The sequence below is a fragment of the Cynocephalus volans genome, chromosome Y (genome assembly GCF_027409185.1).
Source record: "Cynocephalus volans isolate mCynVol1 chromosome Y, mCynVol1.pri, whole genome shotgun sequence".
In the NCBI taxonomy this organism is placed as follows: domain Eukaryota; kingdom Metazoa; phylum Chordata; class Mammalia; order Dermoptera; family Cynocephalidae; genus Cynocephalus; species Cynocephalus volans.
Genome location: NC_084479.1, coordinates 1547083 through 1561995, shown reverse-complemented (window position 1 = coordinate 1561995; position 14913 = coordinate 1547083). Strand labels below are relative to the sequence as shown.

The window sequence follows — 14913 nt, the reverse complement described above, 5'->3', positions numbered from 1 at the left end:
TTGGGGCTGTGGACTGTGGAGAACTAAACCTCCGGGGAGGCTTGGACAATGGGAAGAAAGCTGACCTCCCCGACCTCTCCTCTCGCGCTTCTTCTTGCCACACCCCCCCCTCCTCCTCCCGACCAAGCATCACCCTCGTGAGGCCTTGTGGCATTGGCAGAGGAAGCACAGCCCCCACCGAGCCTGGCGCCCTTTCTGCAAGCGCGGGGGGTTGGGGTGGGCGAGAGGCCCAGGGCACATGATGCCGCCCCCGCCAGCCCGCCCAGCACATGACCCAGGGCGGCCAGCGGGGTCTTGGCAGACCGAGCTGCGTCCCCCAGCACGGCCCATGGCCTCCCCGCGCCTGGGGACCTTCTGCTGCCCCACGCGGGACGCGGCCACGCAGCTGGTGCTGAACTTCCAGCCGCGGGCCTTCCACGCTCTGTGCCTCGGCAGCGGCGCGCTCCGCCTGGCGCTCGGCCTCCTGCAGCTGCTAACCGGCCGCCGGCCCGCGGGCCCCGCGGCCCCCTCCACCGCCCCACCCGCCTCGGTGCGCATACTGCGTGCCGCCGTCGCCTGCAATTTGCTCGGCTGCTTGGGTAAGGGCCGCGACCCGCGAGTGGGGCGACCTGGGCCAGCGTGGGGGGGGGGGGGGCACCTGCTCCGTGGGAGGTGAGGGCGCGCGGCCCGCGGGGCTCCTGCTCCGTGCGGGGTGAAGGCTCGCGTCTCGCGGTGGGGACCTGTTCCCTGCTGGGTGAGGGCTCCAGACCTCATCAGTGTCCGGCTGAAGGCGCGCGGCCCGCGGGAGGGACCTGCTCTGTGCGTGGTGAGAGCGCGTGGTCCGCGGGGGGACCTGCTCCGTGCAGGGTGAGGGCGCGCGGAAAGGTAGGGAACCTACTCCATGCGTGCTGAAGGCGTGGGGTCCACAGGCTGTCCTAATCCGTGCGGGGTGAGGGCGCGTGGCCGGCGGCGGGGTCCCTGCTTCTGTGGGTGAAGGCGCGCGACAGAGGGGGCTCCTGATCCGTGTGGTGTGAGGGCGCACATCCAGCGGCAGGGGGAACTGCTCCTGCAGTTGAGGGGGCGCTGCCCGCGGGGGACACCTGCTCCTGCGGTGAGGGCGGCGGCCTACATGGGGACCTGCTCCGTGCGGTGGGAGGGTGCACGGCCCGCGCCGTTCCTTCTTTATGCCGGATGAGGGCGCGGGGCCCAAGGTTGGGGGACCTGCTCCTACGGGGTGAGGGCTAAGACTTTATTGCTGTCCGGATGAGGGCGCTCTGTCCGCGCGGCGACCGCTCCAACCCGCTCCTGTTCCGTGCGGTATAAAGGTGCGTGGCCCGCGCAGGGGGACCAGCTCCTGCTGGGTGAGAGCGCGGTCCGCGAGGGGGAGGACTTGCTCCTGTGGGGTGAGGGCGTGTGGCCCGCGGGAGGACCCGCTCCGTGCGGGGTGACGGCACCATAATTATCGTGTCCGGATGAAGCGCGCGTCCCGCGGTAGGGACAATATTATCTATGATGTCCCTCTCTGATACCTTCTCTATGATGCTATTACGCATAATGTCCCATCAGGTCACCCCTCTCTATGGTATGACCTAAGATATCCGTGTATGAAACCCTTCTGTGTGATCCTACTGTCTATGATGTCCCTCTATGACACCCCTCTCTATGATGCTATTATCTATAATGCCCCTCTATGATTCCTCTCTCTCTCTGTTATCTATGATGCCCCTCTATGATACCTCACTCCATGATGCTGTTATCTACGATTTCCCTGATTCCCCTTTTCATGACATTATGCATGATGTCCCTCTATACCACCCCTGTCTATGGTATTATCAATAATGTCCCTTTATGATACCCCCTGTATGATATCTATGATGTCCCTCTATGATACCCCACTCTATGATATCACCTAAGAAGTCCCTCTATGAAACCCTTCCCTATGATGCCATTATCTATGATATCCCCTCTACGATACCCGTATTATATTATCTATGATATCCCCACTATGACACCCCTCTCTATGATAGTAGCTAAGACGTCACTCTATGAAACTCTTCTCTATGATCCTACTGTCTATGATGTCCCTCTATGATTCGTCCCTCTAGATTATCTATAATGCCCTCTATGATTCCTCTTTCTATGATATTGTCTATAATACCCCTCCATGATTCGGCTCTCTGATGTTATCTATAATGCCTCTCTATGATTTGGCTCTCTATGATACTATTTGTAATGCCCCGCTATGATATTATCTAGTAATGCTCCCCTATGATTCCTCTATATTATCTATAATGCCTCTCTGAGATTCGGCTCTCTATGATGCTATCTATAATGCCTGGCTATGATTCGGCTCTGATGTTACTTATAATTCCCCTCTATGATTCGGCTCTCTATGATACTATCTTTAATGCCCCTCTATGATTCGGCTCTCTATGATACTATCTATAATGACCGGTTATGATTCGGCTATGATGTTACCTATAATGCCCCTCTATGATTCGGCTCTCTATGATACTATCTATAATGCCTGGCTATGATTCGGCTCTCAGATATTATCTATAATGCCTCTATTATTCCACTCTCTATGATATTATGTGTCAGGCCGGTCTGTGATTCGGCTCTCTTTGATAGCATCTATAACGCCCCTCTATGATTCCGCTCTCTATGATACTACCTATAATGCCCCTCTATGATTCGGCTCTCTACGATATTGTGTGTAAGGGTTGTCTATGATTCGGCTCTCTATGAATATATCTATAGTGCCCGGCTATGATTCAGCTTGCTTATATTATCTATAATGCCAGTCTATAACTCGGCTCTCTATATTATCTATAATGCTCCTCTATGATTCCCTCTCTATGAGTTTATCTATAATGTCCGGCTATGATTCCATCTCTATGATTTTATCTATAATGCCCGTCTATGATTCAGCTCTCTATGATATCATGTGTAAGGACCCGCTATGATTCCGCCGTAGGGGAACATACTCCATCCGGGTGGAGGTTGCGTGGCCTGTGGGGGTCCAGCTCCCTGTGGGGTGAGGGGGTTGCGTCCGACGTGGGGATATGCTCTTGGGGATTGAGAGCGCGCCGGCCGCGGGGCTGAGGAGGTGGCGATCGGCTCCTGCTGGGTAACGGCGCGCGGCCAGCTGTGTGCACCTGCTCCGCGGAGAGGGAGGGCTCTCGTCTGGGGAGCAGGGGATCCGCTCAGTGCGCTGGGAGGGCACGTGGCCTGCGGTGGGTACCGGCTCCGTACAGCATGAGGACTCCAGACTTTGTTGGTGTCCAGTTGACGGGGTGGGGACTTGCTCCGCATCGCTGAGTGCGCAGCCCACGTGACAAGGATCTGCTCCTACGGGATGTGCGATCCTGATTTTACCGGTGTCCCGGTGAGGTCCCGCGGTCCTCTGGGGGCGACATGCTCTTGAGGGGTGAGGGCACGCGGGCCGCGGGAGTGGGGAGGTGGCGATCTGTTCCTGCTGGTAGCGGCGGGTGGCCTGCTGTGGGCAACTACTCCGTGAAACGTGCGGGCTCGCGTCTCGCGTGTCGGGGCATCTGCTCTGTGGGGTGGGAGGGCGCGCGGCTCACGGGCGTTCCTGCTCTGTGCGGGAACAGGGCTCTGGTCCCAATGCGGGGGACGTGGTCCTACCGGGAATGGCTACAGACTTTAGTAGTGTCCCAGTGAGGGCACGCAGCCCATGGGTTTGGGACACCTCCTCCTGCGGAGTGGGTTGGCAGTCCGATCTGGGCCAGCTTCTTCCTGCGTGGTAAGGGCGCGCGGCCAGCGGTGGGACCTCCTCCGTGCGGGCTGAGGGTACGGGGCCACGGGGGGTGGGGGGAACTGCACCGTGCGTGGCGAGGACACACGTCCGTTTGGGGCACCTGCTCCGTGTGGCTTGAGGGCTCCAGACCTTATCGGTGACCAGTTTAGGGCGCTGGAACCGGGTTGGGTACTTACTCCTGCGGTGTGAGGGCACGCGATCCGAGGCGTGGGGGGAACCCGCTAATGTGCGGCGAGGGTCCATGGCCCGCCAAGGCACCTGCTCCGTGCAGCTTTTGGGTTCCAGACTTTATTGGTGCCCAGGTGAGTGCGCGAGACCGGCGGTGGTGACCTCCTCCGTGCTGGGTGTGGGTGCGGGACCAGCAGGGGGGCTTGCTCCGTGCAGGGTGAGGGCGCACGTCACGTTGGGGCACTTGCTCCGTGCAGCTTTAGGGCTCCAGACTTCCCCGGTGTTCGGGTGAGACAGTGAGGACCTGCTCAGGTAGGGGTGACGGGGAGGGGCCCACGGGAATTCCTGTTCCGTGATGGTGATGGCTCAAGACCTATCGGTATCCAGGTGAGGCTAGTGGCCTTCGAGAGGACCTACATGCTCCATGCGGGATGAGGAATCCAGACCTTACCGGTGTCTGGGTCAGGGCGCCAGGCCCGCGGGGTACGTGCTCCATACGAAGTGAGGGCATGTGGCAACCGGGGTCCTGCTCCCTGTTGGGTGAGGTCACACGGTCCGTTGGGGACTTGTTCCTGTGAGTTGAGGGCCCGTGGACCGCGGGGTTACTTCCTGGGTTCAGAGTGAGGGTGTGCGTCACGCCGGGGTACATGCTCCATGCGGATCGAGGTCTCTAGGTCTTGTAGGTGTCCGGGTGACAGTGCGCGTCCGGCGGGGGGTATCTGCACGAGCTTCGTGAGGTCACATGACCCTCGCGGGGTCATGCTCCCTGCCTGAGTCGTGAGGGCTCCCAGCTTTTGGGAGACCTGCTTAGTGCTTTGGAGTACTACAGACTTTATCGGTGTCCCCTTGATGCATGCGTCCCGCCGTAGGGACCTGCTCAGTGTGGAGGGAGGTCGCGCGTCCCGCAGTTGGGGATCATGCTCCATTTGGATGCAGGGCGCGTGACCCGCGGGCATCCTGCTCCTTCTGGGGTGAGGCCCTGTGGTCCCCTGGTGGCGACATACTCTTGAGTGGTGAGGGCGCGCGGCCCGCGGGGGTCCTGCTCCCTGAGGGGTGAGGTCCTGCGGTCACCTTGGGGCGACCAGCTCTTGAGGGGTGAAGGGGCGCAACCCGCGGGAGTCCTCCATCCTGTGGGCTGAGGTCCGCAGACGGCTGGACGTGACATGTTCTTCAGGTGTGAGGGCGCACATTCCGCTGGGGTCCTGCTGACTGTGGGTGAGGTCCCACGGTGTGTTGGAAACGACATGTTCTTGAAGGGTGAAGGCGCTCGGCCCGTGTGGACGGACCTGGTCCTTGAAGTGTGAGGGCTCCAAATCTTATACATGTCCTGGTGAGGGCGCGCGGCCCACGGTGCGGACCTGCGCCCTTCGGAGTGAGGTCTGTAGGCCTTACAGGTGTCCAGGTGAGGCGTGCATCCCACGGTAGGGATCCGCTCACTGCAGAGGCAGGGCGCGCTTCCGGTGGTAGGCGAGCATACTACATTCAGAAGGATGGCATATGGCCCGCGGGAGTCTCTTTCCCTGTGAAGTGAGATGATGCGACACTGGCGGGAACGTGGGCCCAGCGTAAGGTCTGAGGGCTCACGGCCGGTAGGTGACCTTCTCAGTGCGGGATAAGGGCACATGGCCAGCGCGGGGAACTTCGGCGTCTGTGGTGAAGGCATTCCCCTGGATTCTGGGACCTGCTCCGTGAGTGGTAATGGCACGCGACCCACGTTGGCGACCTGATCCTGCGCGGTGAGTGCATGCGGTCCGAGGCACAGCCGGGAACTTGTTCCTGTGGGGTGAGGGACCGTGGCCCATGGGGGTACTTCCTGCGTGCCGGGTCAGGGCGCGCGTCTTGCCGGTGTACATGCTTCGTGCGGATTGTGGTCTCTAGATCTTTCAGGTGTCGAGGTGACTGTGCGCGGCCCGCGGGGGGGACCTGCTCCTGCGTGGTGAGGTCACGTGATCCTTGCGGGGACAAGCCCCGTGCGTGCGGCTGGTTGGGAAACGTGCTTCGTGCTTTTGAAGACTACAGGCTTTATCGGTGTCTGCTTGAAGTGCGCATTCCACGGTCGGGACCTGCTCAGTGTAGACTGAGGTCGCACGTCCCGAGGTGTGGGATCATGCTCCATTCGGGTGCAGATCACAGGGCCCGCGGGGGTCCTGCTCCCTGTGGGGTGGGGGCCTGCGGTCCGCTGTCGGGGTCCTGCTCTTGAGGGGTGTGGCCCCGCGTTCTGCGAGAGTGGGGAGGTGGTGATGTGCCCCTGCTGTGTGATGGCGCGCGGCCCACTGTGGGTACGTGCTCCATGAAGAGCGTGGCTTGCGTGTCGCCGGGCAGGGCATCAGCTTCGTGTGGTTGGAGGGCGCGCGGCCTTCGGGAGTTCCTGCTTTTTGTGGGATGAGGGCTCGGGTGCCAAGTCAGGGTGACCTGCTCCGTGTGGGGCGAGAGCTCCAAACCTTATCCGTGTCAGGGTGAGGGCGCACGCCTCGCAGAGGTACTGCTCGGTGCGTAGTGAGGGCGCGCACCCCGCTGGGGGCCCTGCTTTGTGTGGGGTGAATGCTCCAGACTGTACTGGTGTCCCGGTTAGGGCTCTCAGTCGCGGGTTGGGCGGGACATCTGAGCACAGATAAAGGGGGTCATCCAGGAGTGCTTTTCTAGGGAATTCTGCAAATACGATGGTCGCTAAAATTCATGTCCCAGGGACGTTGGTTTTAAAAAGTCAGTTTATGGTGTTTGTTGTTGTTTGCTTACTCGGGAAACTTCAGTGCAGTTAAGCAAAATGCAAAAAATGTAATGGATCTGTACTTAACCCACCAGGTGGTGTGTGCCTGTGTGTATTCTTTTCTGTTTTGCACCATATATTTTCTTGCACGTGTTTTTAAACCTGAAACCTGAAATCCTTCCCCTGCCCCGGTTTTTCAGGTTTGGTTTTTACACCACAGGTGCGCAAGCTGCTGTCCAGGACCGAATCCGGCTTGCTGCTCATTTCCTATGGCCCATGAGCTAAGAGTGGGTGTACATCTTTAAATGTTTTTTAAAATCGAGAGAGGAATAGTATATGTTGCCATGTGACTGTCACATGACATTTAATTGTCAGTGCCCATAAGTAAACTTTATGGGAACGCAGCTATGCTGTGCGTTTGTGCGTTGTCTAGGGCTGCCTTTGCCCTGCAAATGCAAAGTTAAGTTCTGGTCAGACAAAGCCAGAAATATTTACTATCTGGCCCTTTACAGAACAAGTTTGCCAACATCTGCTTTAAATTATAGCATGGCACTTTTTACAGATATCTAAGCTAGATTTTGCCATTTTGTTTAACTTTTTATGTTGGAAAATTTCCAGCATATGTAAATGTAGTAAATGATATATAAACGAATATAATAAATCCCCCTTACCCTTCATTCAGCTCATCTACACCCCCTCCTCACTCTCCTCACTGGATTAATTTGAAGCAAATTCCAGAATTTTTATCATTTCATCCCTACAGATTCCAGTGTACAGCTCTAGAAGACAAATAGTCTTAAACATATATAACCTTAATATCATTATCACTTTACAATAATTAAAACCAATTCTTTAATGTCATCAATGTATGTTTAGTTGTATCATAAATGTTTTTGTTGTTTTTTGTTTTTGTTTTATACAATAGATTTCTTTGAATCGGGGTCAAAATACTGTCCACACTGGCAATTGGGTGATAGGGGCTGACCATTTTGGAATCATGTGTTTGCAGAATGTTTGTCCTTGAAGGCTGTTAGGTATTTGCTAACTGCCCTCCATACCCCACCTTGTGCAAGTTTCTGGGCACAGGGCTGTGTGTCTAGGGCCCAGCTGTTCTGTCCCCTTGCCCAGAGTGCCAAAAACGTGACTGAAGGTGCTCAAGAAACTTGACTTCAAATAAATGCTTTGCAACCTCAAGTTACTTTATCAGACTTGAGGAATAAGACAGGGAAGCAATATTCCCTTTTTATTAGGGGTAAAATCACTTGGGTGCAGGCTAATTCAATCAAAACTGCTTTTCTTCCTGATTCTGCTAAGTCGTTTTGGAAAAGCATCTTAATAGTAACTTAGTTTCTATAACTTGAATATCTGGAAGTAAAGGTGTACCCAGACATCTTTTGATGGTTAGTGAAATATTATGCGTACATCCTTTAGCCTTAGAAAGGGTGGTGGATAGTGTTGTGGGCAAATGAGGAGAAAGCAGAAGTCAGAAGAAGGCTGGTGACCTGTCCCCTTACAGAAAAATAAGAAATACGATGCCTACTTCATAGGGCTTTTATTGAGCTCAAAGGAATGCTATGTGCCAATAATTATATACAGAAGAAAGGCATTATTTTTGTTAGCAGTGGCTTGATAATGAGAAATAGTATGTCTTAGTGTTCCCAGTTCTCCTTTAGTAGTGTATTACATAGTGTATATTTAAACAAAGGGTATTGTATTACCTAATGAAAAAACCATAATATGTACCGTAAGTGTGTGCGCTGTTTTAAGTAGCATTAGATATTTGAGTCTAATAGCAAGGGAAACTCACAAATAATAAATGTTAAAAGCAAATTATTGAGAGCTAATTTGTGAAAATCTTAAATGTAGTTTTTTAAAAAAGAATGAAGGATCTATATATTTAAACTTCCAAACTGTGCTTTTTGAATAATTCGTTTTTATATGAGGTATAATTAACATGGACATTAAAATTGCAGCTGAGAAGTACAGATTGCTATTCACAAAATCACTTTGCAATGCCAAGCAAACAAACAAACAAAAAAATTAGGGACGAGATTGTAGCCAAAGATGGTTCAATTTGAAATCAGAGTGCCTGGGATTGCTTTGCTATCATAAGAGTTATTTTCTGAGTAATGCAGTCTTTTTTCTTTCTCTCTCTCTGCACACTCTAATATGTGTGGATTTTTCTTACTTACTTCCATTTCCTTCTCTTCCCTTCCATCCTCTCCCCTCCCCTTCCCCTCTCTTCCTCCCTTCCTATCTATCATCTATCTTTATGTGTCATGTTTATCTTCTATCATATCTATCTAGCTTCCTCACTATCATATCTGTTGTCTATCTGTCTGTCTGTCTGTCTATCTATCTATGTATCTATATCTCTGTCTGTCCATCTATCTATCTGTTATCTGTACAAAGCAACAAAAGTCAGCTTTAGATTTGAATTAGGATCAGACACCAAGCATCATTTAATTCTCACGTAGGTATCATAATCCGGTCTTCGGCGTAGTTAGGACTCCCAGATTTCGTTGAGAACATCTCCGATGTGAACAGAACAGACATCTGGCCTGCCACTTTCTGCATGGGGAGTGCAGTAGGTGCGCCCACCTTTGTTCCCCTCTCCTCCCTACCTGCGTTCCTGTCACACTGCTGTCCTCAAAGGGCAGCCCCAGCAGCCCCTGGGCATCTGCTAGAAATGCAAAGGCTCAGGCCATGCCCCAGACCTACTGATCAGGAACTCTGGCTGGAGCCCAGCCAGGTCTGTGTTTTAATAAACCCTCCAGGGGATGGTGATGCACACGCAAGTGTGGCTTCTCCACCCTCAGCCCTGGAAGCACAAGTGTGCGCCCTTACCCTACTTACCCTAAACGGAGCCACAAGCACACAAAAACATTATCAATTAAGTGAAGGAAATATATTGAAATATATATAATGGCAACATATAAACATTTTATGTTTAACTTACATCACACAAACATTTTATATTCAAACATATTATGTTACATATAATAATAACATATACTAAACATATTCATGGTTTATAAACCATTAAGTAAATAAATATGTATAATACACATGCACACGTTATGCTCTGTTCACCAAGTGGATGCTCAAGGGAGTGATGTAAAGCTTACCCAGGTGGTGCTGATTCTCTGTCCTGGAGCAGAATTGCCCGCTTCCTTCCTTCCCTTCCATGGCCTCCTGATGAAGCATCTGTCTCAGCCCACAACGGCAAGGCTTAGTGATCTTCCAACACCCTGAGCCCCCTTCCATCCCCTTCTACTTGGAAGGACTTTCTGAGCCTTTTCTGCCTGTACTCATTCATTCCCAGAGAAAAAGCTTCTACTTCCGAGCCCCTAGAACCCTCATGCCAGTTTAAACTGCACTTCTTGGAGCCTTGTCTACTGTGCCTGCAAGTGTGCCAGAAAGTGGGTTTGTCAGTCAGGTCCAGCTGAGCAGACAGAGGACAGAGGCAACAGCCTGCCCTCAGTTCCAGAGACCGCGTCCACATGTGTGCCAGGAGCCTTCCTGTGTTGCCTGTCATCTCACGGATGGGCTGGACATCTCATGCCTGTCTGTGGGAGCTTTGATGCTGGGCTCTTCCTGCTTGCAGATGTGGATCCAGCTGTTGTACAGCGCCTGCTTCTGGTGGCTGTTCTGCTACGCAGTGGATGCCTACCTGGTGATATGGAGATCGGCAGGACTGAGGTATGTGCTGCCAAAATGAGCAGGGATTTCTGCCCTAGTTCCATCTCATGAGGGAAGTGTGGAGCTACCACCGAGCATTTGCAAGTGTTTTGCAGTAGGGCAGGTGCCCTCAGTCAAACTATCATCTGGCCCCTCCACCCAGAAACATCTATGACAGCTCATTTGTGTCAGAGGCCAAAGGCAGATTCAAAATATTGAGGAGTTCAAAACCTGGAAAATAAGTAATTCAAGAAATTAAATATTTGGAACTGAAGAAATACTAAAAAAGGATTGGTGTGAATATAAGCAATTTTTGATTGTATACAAAGGTCAGAGGAAAAACATTCTTCTGAGAATATATTGACACTTTATGCTAAACACGGAATTGAGACCCTGGAGTTGCAGGTGGCTGTCTGGAGGGGATCACACAGTGGCTAGTAAGTTGGGCACTGGTGGCTTTGAACTCCTGCCCAAGTGCTCGGTAGCTGTGTGACTGTTGGCAAATTGCTTAACCTCTCTGGACTTCTGTTTTCTCAGCTGTTAAATGGTACCCACCTCATAAGGCCACTGGCAGGAGCAAGTAAACGCAGTGAAATGTGTACATGGACAGTGCCTGGCACATAGTAGGCTCTCCGTAGGTGTCGCTGTTACTGTAGCTGGGATGTGAATGTGTGCTGAGGAAACAGCAACACACAAGAGAATTTGTGTGACAGACGAGCTGGACGCAGAAGGGCAGGGCGAGCATCCAGGTCTTCTGGCTCCAAGTCCAGGAAGCATTTGTCCCCTACCAAGTTCATAGTCTGCTGGAATCAGGTCCCCTTTGGATGGAGCCCCTGTGTGCTTTCTATCAACAATTTTATAAAGTTCACACGTTAAAAAGTGTAAAATCCAGCAGTTTTTAGTATATTCACACTGTTATGCAATCATCACCATCATTTAATTTTATGATGTTCTAAACATCTCCAGAAGAATCACTGTGCCAGTTACCAGTCACTCACCATTCTACCATCCTTCCAGCCTCTGGCAACCCCAAATCTACTTTCTGTCTCCACGGATTTGCGTGTTCTGGACATTTCCTTTAAATGGAATCATAAAATATGTGACCTTGTGTGTGTGGCTTTTTAAACAGCATGATATTTTCAAGGTTTATCCATGTTGTAGCAAGTGTCAGTACTTTATTCCTACTATGATCTGAATATTTGTGTCCCCCCAAATTTGTATGTTGAAATGGTGTTAGGAGGTAGGGCTTTTGGGGAGGTGATTAGATCAGGAAGGTGGAGTCCTTGTGAATGTGGTTAGTGCTTTTATAAACGAGACCCCAGAGAGTAGTCTTGTCCCTTCCAGTGTGTGAGGAGACAGAAAGTGTCATCTGTGATCCAGAAGGGGGCCCTCACCAGACACTGAATCTGCCAGCACCTTGATCTTGTACCTCCAGCCTCCAGAACTGTGATAAATATAACATCTGTTGTTTATAAGCCACCCAGTTTGTGGTATTTTGTTACAGCAGCCCAAATAGGCTAAGACAATTCCTTTTTATTGCTGAATAACATTCCGGTGTATGAATATGCTATATTTTGTTTTTTCATTTATCAGTTGATGAGCATTTAGGGTGTTTCCATTGTGCTTAATATTAGGAATAATGCTTCAATGAACATTTGTATACTAGTGTTTGTGTGAACATGTTTTCATCATATACTCCTGGGTGTACACCTGGGAGTGGAGTTGCTGAACCACATGGTAACTCTAGGTTTAATCTTGTAAGAAACTGCTAAACTGCCTTCCAAAGTGACTGCACCATTTTGCCAGCAGTGTATGAGAGTTCCAGTTTCTCCCCAGCCTCGCTAACACTTCTTATCTGTTCATTTGTTTTAATTTTAGCTGTCCTAGAGTGTGTGAGGTGGTAACTCATTGTGGTTTTGATTTCAGCATGTGGCTAATAACTTTGATCATCTTTTTGTGTGCTTGCTGGCCATTTGCATACCTTCTTGTAGAAATGTCTATTCAACTGCTTTGCCCATTTTTAAATTGGATTATTTGTCTTATTATGGAGTTGTAAGAGTCCATTATATATTCTAGATACAAGTACCTTATTAGATATGTGATCTGCAAAGTTTTTCTCCCATTCTGTGTGTTGTTTTTCCACTTACTTCGTGGTATCTTTTGAAGCACAAGAGCTTTTCATTTTCATGGAGTCCAATTTAAAATTGTTTTTCTTTGGTTTATTATGCTCTTGCGGTCGTATTTAAGAAACCATTGCCTAACCCAAGGTCACAAAGATTTATACCTATGTTTTCTTATGGTTCAAACACTTCCATTCAGTCTGCATTAGTCCATTTCTGCTGCTTATAACAAAATCACAGAACTGGGCAATTTATAAAGAACACGAAATTTATTGCTTACAGTTTCTGAGCCTGGGACATCCAAAGTCCAGGGAACACATCTGGTGAGGATCTTGGTGGTGACTTCAGTGATGTGGGTATCACATTGTGAAATAGCAGAGCAGAGAGAACAAGAGACCAACTTCCTCATTCTCTCTCCATTTAAAGCCCTCAGAACCACGCCTCTGACCACCATTACTAATCCATTCACTACTGCACGGTCCTACAATCTAATCACCTCTTCAAGTCCCCACCTTACAATTACCATAATAGGACTTCCTACTGCTTAACGGTCACAGTGGGGGCCGAGTTTCTAATACATGAAACTTGGGGGACACATTTCAAGCTTCAGTGAATTTTGGGGGAACATAATTCAATGCACTACAAAGTTTATTTAGGTCCATTTTGAGTTAATTTTTGTGTACAAGTGAGGAATGGGTCCATCTTTATTGTTTTGCATATGGGTATCGCTTTGTTCCAGCACCACTTGTTGGATAAATTCACTCTTAAAACAAATATCAGTAAACAAATAGAGATTATATGCAGATTGTAGAATATATTGGGTAGTCTAGATAGATCCCTCTTCTAAAACCATTGATGTCCCTTAGATGTGTCACATCATCATTGTCTTTGATCTCTCTGGCCTGTGGTTTAGTGCTTACTTCATTTTTTATGCTTTTTCCTTCCTTTTTTTTTTTTTAAACTTAACTACCAAACTCTTACACATCTGTATGGAACACAGATATGCCTGGCTATGAAAATCCTCCAGAGAAGATGGTCAAAGCCAAAGGCAGCCAACCAGGTGGATCAGTGAGGATTCTTTTTGGCTGCATAAAATACATAAAATAATAGTGTCTTAAACATGATAGAACTTCTCTTTCATGCTAAAGGAGCCCAGAGGTGGGCAATCCAGGGTTCTTCTGATGGACATCAGAAACTCAGGCTTCTTTTACCACCCTGCTCCACCAGCCTATTGTTTGACTTCTATCCTCAAGGTGTCATGCCCCAGTATAGCTGCTGGTGCCCCAGCCATCACACCTGCATTCCAAGCAGCAAGAAGGAGGAAGAGGGTGATACAGAAAGGGCCCATTTCCCCTGAGCCAGTTTTAAGCAGCATCTCTGGAAGTTTCACACAACGCTACTTACATATTCTTGGCCAGAACTTAGTTTCGTGGTGCTATGGTCTGAATGTCCCCTCCAAAGTTCATGTGGAACTTAATCCTCAATATGGCATTTGAGAGGTGGGGCCTTTAAAAGGTGATTGGATTGTGAGGACTGTGCCCACATGCCTGGGTTCATTCATTCATGGAGTAATGGGTTAATAGTTTAATGGGTTGTCAGGAAGTAGACTGGGGGCTTCATAAGGAGAGTGAGTGAGCATGTTAGATGCGCTCTTGCCATGTGATTTCCTGCATTGCCATGGACTCTGTAGAGAGTTCCCACCCAGGAGAAGGTCCTCACCAGATATGCCCCCTGGACTTGGACTTCCCAGCCTCCAAACTGTAAGAAATACATTTCATTTCTTTATAAATTACCCAGTTTCAGGTATTTTGTTATCAGCAACAGAAAACAGAGTAGTACATGTGGTCACACTTAGCTGCTGGAAGAGGTAGGAAGCATAGTCTGCTAGCCAAGCATGTCACTGCTCTGTGTGACAAGTTAATAAAGATAAAGGAGAGAATGGCTTTGGGTAGGCAACTAGCAGCATGGGAAGGCCTTGTTCCTGCAGCCTATGCAATGGTGTGTCTCCAACCATTCCCTCAAGCAGATTTGGAGGGATCATAGCAACGACAAAATTAGAGGTCTCATAGACCACCAGTTATGGAGATAAGAAGAGCCTTGGAGTGCTGGCAGCAGCTGGAAGAAGTGCATTACTCCTGTTGTCATAGGAGGATGCATTACTTCACCCTCACCCATGGTGGGGATGCAAGGGAGATGGGGCCAGATGGGACAGGGTGGGCACTGTCTGTACCCAGAGGACAGACGAGCCCTGAGAGACCACGAGAGGCAATCAGGAAGCCCTCCTCACACCCAGGAGAGTGTTTGCAAATACATTTTACAGCTCAGTGTTCAGGTAGGCAGGATGCTGGGTGCCAGAGACTAAAGGATACTGGGCAGAGCCTAGCTTCTGAGGACCCACCATCATGCAGAAGGTGCACATTCAAGGTGAGACCTCCAGACATCTTGCCTCCGAGGGGCAAGAGCAAGGGCAGGTTTCC

At 50.3% G+C, this 14913-nt stretch overlaps 1 protein-coding gene across 1 annotated transcript in view; it reads left to right on the top strand.

The window, feature by feature from the left end:
- Positions 1 to 269: 269 nt before the first annotated feature.
- The window catches only part of LOC134368948 (G-protein coupled receptor 143-like), a 50633-nt gene continuing 35989 nt past the window's right edge, over positions 270 to 14913 (top strand). The window contains 4 exon segments of the mRNA XM_063085185.1: positions 270 to 306; positions 309 to 578; positions 9113 to 9222; positions 10243 to 10337. Coding sequence (XP_062941255.1) covers positions 270 to 306; positions 309 to 578; positions 9113 to 9222; positions 10243 to 10337 — 512 coding nt within the window.